Here is a 12,533-nt window from a genome sequence, read left to right on the forward strand (position 1 = left end):
TGAGACTTTGTTGGAATTGTGAACGAGTCCAAGGCAGCGTTTACTATGTGAAACTGAGGTCATTGTGGAGCATAGCACTGGAAACCAACAGAGAAGGTGGGAGCAAAAAGGAGGCTGATAATATTAGGAGGGAAAATATACCCTTGAAAGCAAAGAGCACAAATACTTAATCACTTGAAGAAATTTTACAGCTATAATACTGATAAAACACTAGTACAACCAGTAGCACTTAAAGAAGTGCATGACTGGAGGAGTGGACCAAATTACTGGGCTCTAGCATGGATGCTCACCAGTCAACTCTGCAAATGAGATTTGGAGAACATGCCATCAGTCAGGAATATCCATGCCATACTCGTGGATAGAGACACTGACAGAGTTAGCAAGTTTTTAAAAAGGAGGGTGTCCTGAATAGTTTTATGTCGACTTGACACAAGCTAGAGTTATATTTTTTATTAAAGAAATTAATATGGCTGTTGGATGTCTTTCTGTAAGCTGTGAATATGTGTTGCTCTGATTGGTTGATAAATAAAACCATTTGGCCTATGGGAAGTCAGGTTATAGCTAGGCAGGAAATTGAAGGGAGAGATGGAAGAACAAAGGAGAGGAGAGGAGAGGAGAGGAGAGAGAGAGAGAGAGAGAGAGAGAGAGAGAGAGAGAGAGAGAGAGAGGAAGAGAGAGGAAGAGAGAGGAAGAGAGATGCCAGCCACAGCCAAAGGAGCAGCAGATGCCAGCAGACTGGTAATGCCACAGCCATGTGGTAAGTTATACATTAATAGAAATGGATTAAGTTATGAGAGCTAGCTAGCAAGAAGCCTGCCATAGGCCATGCAACTGGTAATTAATATAAACCTCTGTGTGTTTACTTGAGTCTGAGTGGCTGCAGGACCAAACAGGACACAGGAAAACTTCCAACTACAAAGAAATGTTTTTTATTCATTTTACATATCAACCACAGATCCCCTTCTCATCTCTCCTCCTGCTCTTCCCCCCAGCAACACTCCCTAGCCCCTCCTCCAAAAGGGGTAAGGCCTCCCATGGTGAGTCAGCAAAAGCCTGGTACATTCATTTGAGGCAGGACCAAGCTCTTCCCCTGTGCTTCTATGCTGAGCAAGGTGTCCCACCATAGGTAATAGGCTCCAAAAGGCCGGCTCATGCACCAGGGACAGATCCTGATCCTACTGTTAGAGGCCCCCAACTAACCCCTCAAAGCCACACAACTGTCTTCTGTATTCAGAGGGCCTCGTCCAATCCCATGCAAGCTCCACAGCTGTTGGTCTACAGTTCATGAGTTCCCACAAGCTTGGTCCAGTTGTCTCTGTAGATTTCCCTAGTTGTAGGACATTTTTTAAAATTAGTCATTGATGGTGGTGGGCTCAGCCCATTGTGGGTGGTACCATCCCAGAGCTGGTAACCCTGGATTCTATAAGAAAGAAGGCTGAGCAAGCCATGGGGAGCAAGCCAGTAAGCAACACCCCTCTGCATCAGTCATGTCTCTAAGTTATGGCCCTGTATGAGTTCTTTTGAATTCCCTGACTTCCTTCAGTGATGGATTTTGATATGTAAGTTGAAACCAAATAAACCCATTCTTTTCCATCCTGGTGGGCTGGTGCAGGAGGGCTGGCCCTGTACCTCTTGGGTTCTCATGCTATGAGAAAGGGAGAGTGAGTCTTGAGGGTGTGAGAGTGGGAGAGCTGGCCTCAGTGGCAAGAGTACAAGAGAGCAAGTCCTGCCCCTTGCCAACTATCACAGGCAGGAGAGCTGACTCTGCCTCTCACCCAGGCAAAGCAGGTGAACTGGCCCTGGTGGTTTGGGCATAGGAGAGCAGACAGGCTGACCAACTCAGACACTCCCCAGGTCCATATCCAGGGCTTTGGACTGGCCCACCTCAACATCTAACCCATCTCAGAACTGCTGAAGCATGTGAAGGGACTGGTCCTGCAGAATCAAAGCTGCTGCAAGCTCTCCATGATATAGGGCAGCAACAGGGTCGCTGGGAGGAGTCTCGGTGAGGGTCCAGTATTGTTAGTGTAGCAGAACCCAGAGGCCTCGAACCAGACCAATGACTCATTATAATAAGAGTTTGCAAGGAAAGTTGTTTGGGCAAAACATTAGAGTGGTCAGGACACACTGCAGCTTCCTCAGTAATATGTTTAGTTTTATTTTCACTTCCATATTTTATTTTTCATCATTTTTAGCTTCTGTTTTCTTTTGGGGAGGAGAGCGCAGGGACAGAGGGAGGATTATAGAGAGATAAGGAGATAAGTGGGATTGGGGTGCATGATATGAAATTCACATAGAATAGATAAAAAGTTAAAATAAAAGAAGAGCAGACTTAGTGGACTCAAACTAGAACTTACCCGCAAATTTCTTCCTTAAGGGCTAGCTCTCATAATATCTGAAGGCTATATGTAAGCTGCAAAGGGACGAAGCAATGGATAGCCCAACCCAGCTGTAATATCTAGAAAAATCAGCAGGCTGAGATATTCCCAGGATGCCACTGTGGCCCTTGCATGTCAGTGGCAGCCAGCAGTTATCTAATTAGACTTAAGGCCCTCACAATAGGAAGACAATCATGCCTAGTACTATAAGCCAACTCCGCATTGCTGCTGAGATCATGGATCATTGAAGAAAACCTAAACCTATTTCTGGCACTTTTCTTAACCAGCACCACTTACTACTGCATTCCAAATATTTATTTTTATTCCCACAGATAAGTATCGTTCTCATTCATCATGAAAGAAGCACCTTTTCTGTAGCAGATAGAGAACATTGCAGAAATCCACAAGTGGTTAAAATGCAGAGAAAAACCAACCTTCATGTGTCCAGTCTCAATTGACATATCTAGAATGCAGCTACTATGCCTAAGGTTCAGGGGACCTTTATAAAAGAGGAAACAGAAAGAGCCAGAGGATCAAAATGTCTGTTGTGAGAATGTGTCTTCTGTGTATGAGAGGGAAATTAAACTCATGAAATCTCAACCATATGGACACCCAAATAAGACATACACAACAAGAACACCAGTTGCCATGCCAATGTGGATGGGGAAGGCCCTACTCTTAGTTAAAAAACTACAGGCAAATAGTGGCTAAGAGAAGGAGATTAGTCTTTTATGTATGTAACATAATTAAATATATGTAACAATAATTAAAAAGAAGTCATGAATTCAAAAGAAGGCCATGGGAAAAGTTAGAAGGGAAGAGAGATGAGTAGAAGATATAAATAAACACAGTACTCATATGAAATACTAAAGAATTTAAGTTAAAAAAGATAAGTTTACAAGGCATCCATTGAATTTCGTAAAAGTGTTTCCCCAGGTCATTTCAGGATTGGGCAGGAGGATCTGTGAACACTAGGACCAGAGATGGTACCCATTTTGTGCCCATTTTGTGGGCATTATTAGAAATTCATTCTATGTAGCATATAGAAAGTATTTGATTAACCACACCCTAATCAGTTTCAAACACAAGCAAGTTTTTTATAACGACATTTTCCCCAAATATAGACAATAGTTAGTTACTTCAGCAAAGGTAGATGTTCATGTTCATATTCCTAGACAGATAAGCAGGGTCTACATTGAGTCTAGTATCATGCAGTATAGTTCTTCAGAGGGGTTTCTACATGCTAGGTAAACAGTAATTCTTCAGTACGTTACAGTAAAAAATGCTGCAAGTTACCAAAAGTTTATTTGGTGCTGACCTTCTCAGATTCTGCCAACTTAACAAGCATTTTAAGATTGATTTAAGATTAAGATTAAGGTTAATCTCAGACAAGCATGTGCAGTATCTAGAATTTTCCAACTTATTTTGCAAAGAAAATCATTCTCTTTACAGAGCATCTCATGTGCTATTTCAGGAAATACACTTGAGATCTCTTGACATTCTTTTATGCTGCACTGTGAATTTGGATTAATTCCAGCAATGACTCAAAATCAATCCTATAAAGAGAGAGTTACACACGTTCTGACGCCAACACACACGCAGCTCTTTAAGCTGTTCTTCTGACACTTGACTACTGTGAAAACAATGAGATGCATCAATTTGATGGTTCTGTAAAGAAATAACTTAGGAAATACTGGTTTTTTTTTCATGCTCCAACCTCAAGTGTATGCCATAAATTTCTTTAAAGTTCATCTTCTACCTGATGTTTTTTTACTATGTCATGGAGAGGACTGGGCCAAAAGTAATAAAAATCTGATCTAAGAAAATAGGGAGGGTGATTAAAGCTTCTTGTGCTGCTCTCTTCTAAGAAAAACTGTTAGCTCTAAGAGGCGGGGGAATGTTAGAGACAGTACTAACTGGAGTATCTAAAAATTGTGTCAAAATACATAGGAACACAGTAGTAAGGCAAACAGCTATCTTCACATGATGACAGCAGCTTGCTACATAAGTCATGTGGCCAATCACACTGGAGAGAGAAAGTAAACACTGAGCATAGCAAGCACATGCCTGGTTTTCAGAAGCATGAGCCCCAGCAAACTCCCATACTGGGGGGACCGTTCAAAACATATTGTCTGTGAAAAGGAACCTGGGCATTCTTAATATTGAAACAAGTTTACCACACTTTATTGAAATACAAAGTGGGTATTTTTTTTCAATTACCTCTACAATGAGATTATTTTAATCATTATGAAATTGTGTTTCATGATATTAGTATTTGATCTGTAAGCGATTGCCATGAAAATGAAATTAATGTAACAATAACCCTAGTTTTCAGATTAAGATGAGCATTATTTTCTTCTGTCGACATGGTTAAAGTTGCCATACATAAAATCATTTTGGCCTGTAGCTACTCTACTCATAGCTATTCTTTTATTTTGATCTTTGAACTCTCGACTTATAACTGCCTGAATCTAGATGTATGTAGACAGTTCACATTTCACCCTCAGTGTACCCTCCTCAGTAAAGAATGTCTCTTCCTTCAGTGGATTAAAATCTTCAAATCTCTTGTTTCCTCCAGCCTTGTCAGCTCTATGACTATTATGGATGTAGACACAGCTTTCTAATTTCACTCTACTGCATCCACCTGAGAGAGTCATGCGAGTGTCCTGGGGGCTCTTCCCTGCTCCCCAAATCCAGTTCTAGTTTATCCACAGAGAAAACCAGACTGATTGTTTTAACACTTAAGTTGGACCATGTGACTCATGTTTTAAACATCCACTCCTTTCTGTTTTTATTGCTTTGGGCAATGATAGATGTTAAGTAAAGAAGTTTCCAGCAGGTGCACATCATACAATACAAGCTTAGCATTTGCTCACATGATGGCCTGCTGTCTTCAAAAGGACTTTTCAGAGGTCCAGACACCTTCTAATTTGAGGCTTTTTCATTTTACAACGCAGCTTCTAAATTTTAACAAGTTGAACCTCAAATGCCTCATAGGCTTGAATCTCAGCAGCTAGAAAAATACTCCAGAAAAGGATCTCCAGTGGAAGATGCTCCTTTAGGTGTGTGTGCCATTGTAATCCACCCAGTGTGGTTATGGAACAGTTTTACAAGATTATCGTCTGAGTTTTTCCTCTAATACCTATGACTAACATGAATTCTTATCATAATAGCAGAAGCACAGTGTTAATATGGCACTGTCAGAAGAGGTCTCCAGTCTAATCCTTAGAAACTGGTTCTAAAGACTGAAGAGGATGGCAACAGAGCCTCCTCCTACAAATCCACTTTTCCTCAGTTAAAGGGGTGGGGGCAGAAGATGTGATGGCACCAAGAAAAGCAAAGTTTCCTGTCTTGGAATCCACTCTTGGATCCTCTGGTTAACTCCAATAGGAAGTCCTCAGACCCTACGCCGCTTCTCCAGAGCACGGTTTGCTCTCCCTGCAGTGCAGGATGAAGCCTGTAACCAGTGTGCTGCAGGGCCGAGGCTCACCATTCCTTCACTTCCCTCAGACCCACTCTTCCTCCTTCTTGACTGCTGTGGTCCTATGGGGCTATCCCCTGGAGGCTCCGTGTCTGTACTCCTCTCTCAATTGCCTGTTGACTCTGTCTCAAATAAATTGCAAGAAAGTTCAAGAGCATTTTTCTTTTCTTTCTCTCCCTTGGATATTGCTTCTGGCACAGACTGAGTCTGCTCAGGGACCCTACCTCCTCTCCTTACGATTTCAGCTTCCACTGAGTTATGGCAGCTCTTGGCTTTTCATAGAATACACCCCCCCCTTGTCTCTATGGATTAAAAAATGCTAGTAGTTTTCCAGTGACAGTAGTCCCTAGGCTTTTTTTCTTTTGTTTAGCTTTTACTTATTTCATTATCTCTGCAAATAATTCTTTGTATTCATCTTCCTGTACATTAAATACCTAAGATGATTTTGTTTACTTGGTATCCACACATATGTCTCCCCACACCCTTTTGCTGTCTGTTTCAACAACCAAACAAAGCCTCAGCATGTAATTATAGACTGCCTTGAAGAATGTTCTTAATTAAGCTGTGATTCCAAGAAGGAGTTAATATAGTCTACTACACATGCCAACCCATAGGTGTATGTCTAAATTGATATGTACCAACAATAACAACTGTCTTTTGTAGGAAAAATGACTGATAAAATAAAATACCCACTGAGAGGGGAGGTTGCCCCTTTGAAGTCAATGCAGAGTGTCTCCATTGAGAGATGGAGGGCTGTTGCCATTTTGCACTTTACTTATTATTAAGTTACATGGATCTATATCTGTTCATGTACCACATTTAATTTATTAAAGGAATAAAAGGCAAAAGAAACACTCTGCACAATCACTTTTGTTACATGAGTATACCTGCAGACGAATTTCTAAACAGTCTTATTAAATAAAAAACATAGAGCCAGGTATAGGGGTGAAAACCTGAGACATCAGGGAAATAGTGAAAGCCACAGCTGACCTCACCTTACCAACTCCGCAGCTTCCAAAAAGCAAACTACTTCCTGTCTACCCACACCTCTATGCCTTTCTGTTCTGTTCTTTAATTTGCTCTCTCAGCCCAGCTACATCACTTCCTCTTCCTGCCCAGCTCTGTCACTTCCTGTCTGTCTGTACAGATCTTCAGACCTCCATAGTTAACTAGTGTTGGAATGGGCGCCAAATGTAGCCAGAAGTTTTCTACAGTCCCACCAGGCCTCCGCAGTCCCATGGTCTGCTTATAAAATAATCACTCAGAAGCTTATATTAATTATAACTGCTTGGCGATTAGCTCAGGGTTATTACTGACTAGATCTTACATTTAAATTAACCCATAATTCTTATTTATGTTTAGTCATGTGGCTTGGTACCTTTTTTCAGTTCTGCCTTGTCATCTTGCTTCCTCTGTGTCTGGCTGGAGACTCCTGACTCTGCCTTTCCTCTTCCCAGAATTCTACTCATCTGCTTACCCCACCTATACTTTTTTCCTGGCTACTGGCCAATCAGTGTTTTATTTATTAATCAGAGTGACACATATTCACAGCATACACAAAGACATCCCACAGCATATACCTATATGTGTTTTTTTTTTATCTGTAATGAGAATTGTTTGTATTTCAAGCAATTATGTTGTGGGTTTACTTTGGAATGGAATTGGTTCAGTGAACCTGTCATCATAGTCCCTAGGAATTTCTCAGTGAAAATCATCAAGTGACATTTAGATATGATATCTCCCTGAACATAGAAAAACTCCCCAGCTTAGTAATATACAAAATGTGGGTGTGCACACACAAGCACACACACTTTACACAACCACCCTTTACAAGCACACATGGCTTCCAGAGCCTCAGTTCCCCTGTGTGTTGTGTGCTTACTTCTAATTGCCACTCCTGGTGTTAAAACTTTCTGAGATTCTGATGGCCAATCCACTGTCAAATGGACTGACTTTGGAGTAACCTTAGAAACACATCTCTGGGCATGTCTAGAGAGGTGTTTCCAGTGAGGTTGATATTGGGAGCATAAAGGTCCTTGCACCACAGATCTCCAAGGAAACCAGGAGTAAGCATCCAGGATTGTCCTTTCAAAGGACAATATAACAATGTCCTTTCAAAGAATATAACCTGTTTTTCCAGAAAGCTGGATTGGAGGTAATTGATAGTCTGGTGATCTACAGTATCAGTTGGGTCAGGCAATATCACGCTCCTTCAACCAGGATTGAAAGTGGCTAATAACCTAAGTGACCCTGACATTACCTGTACAGCCAGGGGCTCCCCCGAGCTCCCACAACCAGGACAGGAGATACCTAATAGTTGAAATGACCCTTACATTATCTGTATATTCAGATACTCCCTGAAGCTCCCACAACCAGGACAGGAGATACCTAATAGTTGAAATGACCCTTACATTATCTGTATATCCAGATACTCCCTGAAGCTCCACAACCAGGACCAGAGGTGGCTAAAAGCCAAATGACCTCTATGCTATCTGTATGATTGAGACCAGGGCAGATCCTTCCTTAAGCCTAAGTTAGCACAGGCAGCCTGTCTCTAGAACCCATCTTCTTAGAAGAACTAGCACGTACTTTGAGTTGAGTTTCAGTGTAATCATTTCCTCCTTATGCACTGGGGATTGTGTTGCACCAGGAAACTTTTTCCAAATTATATTGTGTTTAAATATGCTGGCAGTAAGCTGCCTGGAATCAGACTCCTTGAAGTTTGATCTAAGTTGACAAAGCTAACCTGAATTGAGTTTTTATTCCTACCTTTTCTGGTTTGTTTCCCTGCCTGACACCTGCAGGGACCCTTTAGATTAACTGGTGAAGTCCCACCTTGAGTGTGGATGGTGTTATCTCATGATCTGAAACAGAGGTTTCCCAGTGAGATATGAGCTTGCTGTACCCCGCAGGGCTGTGCATGTGCATGGTTACCAGGTGTTTGGAAGGGTCTGCACTTGGATGTGCCATATGCTTTTATCTAGCAAGGGGGAGATCTTTTGTCCCGCCCCTTGGCATTCCTTTAAAAAGTCCTTCAGAGGAGACAGAAGGGGCCAGTGGATTTTGATCCAGGTCCTCCAGAAGCTATCCTGTGTTTCTGTCTGTCTCATCTCCACTCTCTTTCTATCTACAAATTCCTTATGCCTCTCTCCTCCTCCTAGGAAACCTGTAAGAGGTGGGGGCGGGCCCCTACACTGGGGTTCTGACTGAATTAAAAAGAAAAGCAAGAGGAAGCCAGCTGAGTGGCAGGAACCTTCACTTTCCCTGCTCCCTGACTGTAGACACCGTCTGACCATCCATTTCGTTCTCCATCCACCATGGCTGTCCCTCCAGGACAGGCTGCACTCCAGGGCAGAGACGGCACACAACCCCCCAGTCCTTGCTTGCCTTGCCCTGTCACAGTAACAAAGAAAGTGATATCAGGTTCCACACAACACTCCTTCCAATATGCCATGAGAACCAGAGCAACTGAAGGTGACTTTGACAAGTTCCTCGCTATTTAGGCAAGGACTACACACACATTCCCTGCCTGTGCAGTCAAGAAAGTGCCCTCCAGTCCTCTTTCCAAAGAGGACAGTGAATTTAGCTCATTTTGTAAGCTACAGGTGAGGTCTCCTGACAACCATTTAAAGACGAGAAGGCTAGAGAAACTGTGACTAGTAATGGTAATGGTAAGCTTCCATTAAACAGTTAGATTGTGAGATAAACCTGGTGGCTATGAACCGCTTTGCAAAACGTTCAAAAGTTCGCAGGACTGAGATTAGAAATACATTGGCAGTAAGAAGTCAGGCTCTCCAGCTTAAGGGCATCAACTAACCCTTACTCAGACTCCCTGTCGCTTCAAAGACAGGATTCTGTGGAGAAACAGCAATTCAAAGACATTGTGCAGTTCAGGAAAAATATAATTTTGCTCCTGTAATCTGACTTTTGGACTCTGATAACCCGGTAGAAGTCCAAAAGTCAGTTATATTTATCAGAGCGAACTTTCACCTGTGTTACAAAACCGGTTTGTTTGCTTTTTCCCCTTTTGCTTTCCCAGGCACCACTGAACGTGCTTTATTTATTTCTTTTTCCTCTTTGTTGCTGATGAGTTGTTTCAGCTAGAGGCAGACTGCACTTTGTGCTTGTTTCTCTGGGTCTCCCTTCTCTTGTGACATTCTGCTTCCTGGGGAGTCAGCCCCTGAACTCTGAACTCGCTCTTGTCGCGAGTGTTCAGTGCCTGGGCACACAAACTGCACCGCCGTTGGCTGAGGTCCCTGTCCAGCTCTGTGGTCTGCGGCGTCTCTCTGACAAGGCTCGCTCTGTGCTGCACGGCTCCTTTCCTTAGTTCCGTCTCTGGCTTCTACCACAGAACCGCAGATCTCCCCAGCTGCGAATCAGACAGGGGCAGAAATGCAGAGCCCGGGAGCCCAAGACAATGTCTCCGTTTCCCAGGGTGTTCGCATGATGTTTTATCTGATGAAGCCCAGTGAAACTGCCTTCCCAACTGTTGAAGAGGTGCCCGATTACGTTAAAAAGGTGAGGCTGTCTGCAAAGGGCTGCTCTTGCTCTCTTCTACCAACATCAACTCAACATATCCTGGGGATTGGTTCAATTTCCTACTTCGAATTATCACAGCCTCATAAAAATCCAATGTCTTACAGTCATGAAGCAAAAGTACAGTTTTCAAGAGAATTCAATTTCTATACAATATCTACGTCTTTGTTTGTAAATCCCCTTATACATCCCTCTAGAATATGAGAGAAAAATTCAAAGTTTTCCTGGACCTGGCGACACTGCAAATTTAGCTGTTGGAAAGCAATATTAAATAGTTACACCACATCAGTAAGCATTGTAACAATTTTGTTTTAAAATGTTTAACTGGTCCACCACCTCCAGGAAGGTATTTCCTCTTTAATTTGGTAGAGTAGTTTTGCAGAATGAAAGATACACAGCTTGGCGCAGTATAATTCTGACTTCCTAAGTTTGAACTTGAACCATTTTTTTTAACATTTCAAGCCTTTGAGGCATTTTTCACTTCTGCTGCTTGGCTATGATTGGAAGTGGAAATATCCAGAATTAGAAGCTGAGCACTGATGCTCCCCACCCTGTGAAAGTTGTTCCTACAACACTTAGTAGTTCAGACCAGAAACAGGGAAAACATGACATCACAGAGTGTTCTTGGGAGTTCAGTTTAGAAAACCTCAGACTCATTATTCGTTTCCAAATGACCGAGGCCCATATTGCTTTTGAGATTTGATATTTGCCATTTTTATCCAGTGAAAAAAAATGTGCCACTTTTGTCTTCAAAAATTATTATTATGTAAATTCTACCGTCAATACTAGTCTAATATGCATTGATCAATAGTTGAATACTCATTTTCATAAAAGTACAAAACCAAAGCTGAATGAATGAAACTTTGGTGGTGATACAATCCTAGGAATTTACCTTATTTGCTAACAATCTTGGCTTTTGTTTCTACTATTTTCATGTTATTATCAGAAGTAGTTCTAGAAATTCTAATTTTTAAACACTCTAATTAGGGGAGTTTTTAAGGAGTTCTCTTAGAGTGACTCACACTTGCTCAGGGCAGAAGATAGGCTCTTACAGGCTGAACTAATTTGAAACGTACTTTCTGCACCTCCTTCCTGATTTTAATTGTTCTCCTGGTACAACAGTGATAGTTGTATTTATGTTTTTATTTCATTTTCAAATTGCATAGTATATTTTGAACATATCTTCAGTGTATATCTAAAATAACTAAATTTTCTTGCTCACTGGTTTGGAAATAACACTGGAGTATAAATGTAGACCATCTCCCGCTGGTGTGCCCCAGTCCCAAAATATCAGAAAATGTGGAGGATTTCATAGCCAACAGACTAGCATCTCTTCCCTGAAATCTCCTTTCTAGGCCACTCCGTTTTTCATCTCCCTGATTCTGCTGGAACTGGCCACCAGCTGGATTCTCAAGGGGAAGCCACCAGGTCGTCTCGATGACATTCTGACATCCATGTCAGCTGGTGTTGTGTCTCGACTTCCAAGGTGAGTCACAGTTTAGAACGATGAAGGAAGATCCATGACTCCCCAAGTGTAACGCAGAGGAGGGGACATCATGTGGACACTTGACATATTTCTCCATAAACTCCTGAAGAATTCACAAAATTCTTCGAAATTTCCTTTTTTTTTTCTAGCACGCACCTTTCATCTCTAATTTTTAATAGAGAATGCTGAACATTGCTGGTCTAAATTACTCAGTTTCCATATCATCTTACAGTTTCTACCTGAAGTGACTCCTTAACCTGCCTTTAATGTAACCTTGCTCTGAATTTTCATCTAGATGCCTGATGGAAGCTATGTTCTGTTCCAGCCACATTTCCACAGATATCTTCCTAGGCCTCAGCTAGTTCTCAATGAAAATGACATAATTATATGAACAATTAGAAATCTCTCTTACTTTTGTCTGAAGTCTGTCCCATTGGTAGCCAAATATTTGAATCACAGGGACCAGGAGGAAGCCCTTCCCTACTTCCCTATTTTCCTGGACATAAAGTGTCATTCTTAAAACACATACAGTTTAGTTTCTCTGTTGTTTTTAGTCTCTCTATCCTTTCGTCATCTTTACCTGTTATGGCACATCTCTGAGGCACTTTATTGGGTTTGGAAAGTCGCCCACGTGGCTGTTTCCAGGTCCTTT

At 41.8% G+C, this 12,533-nt stretch overlaps 1 protein-coding gene across 2 annotated transcripts in view; it reads left to right on the forward strand.

Annotated features, from left to right (window-relative positions):
- Nucleotides 1-9,938: 9,938 nt before the first annotated feature.
- The window catches only part of Agmo (alkylglycerol monooxygenase), a 289,744-nt gene continuing 287,149 nt past the window's right edge, over nt 9,939-12,533 (forward strand). Inside the window, exons 1-2 of one of the 2 annotated variants that reach the window (XM_037210501.1) lie at nt 9,939-10,377; nt 11,751-11,881. In XM_037210501.1, coding sequence (XP_037066396.1) covers nt 10,252-10,377; nt 11,751-11,881 — 257 coding nt within the window. In that variant the 5' untranslated portion in view covers nt 9,939-10,251. The remainder of the gene's footprint in view (nt 10,378-11,750; nt 11,882-12,533) is intronic. The other variant, XM_028872292.2, reaches the window with a different exon arrangement.

This window comes from Peromyscus leucopus, chromosome 14 (assembly GCF_004664715.2).
Source record: "Peromyscus leucopus breed LL Stock chromosome 14, UCI_PerLeu_2.1, whole genome shotgun sequence".
Lineage (NCBI taxonomy): Eukaryota > Metazoa > Chordata > Mammalia > Rodentia > Cricetidae > Peromyscus > Peromyscus leucopus.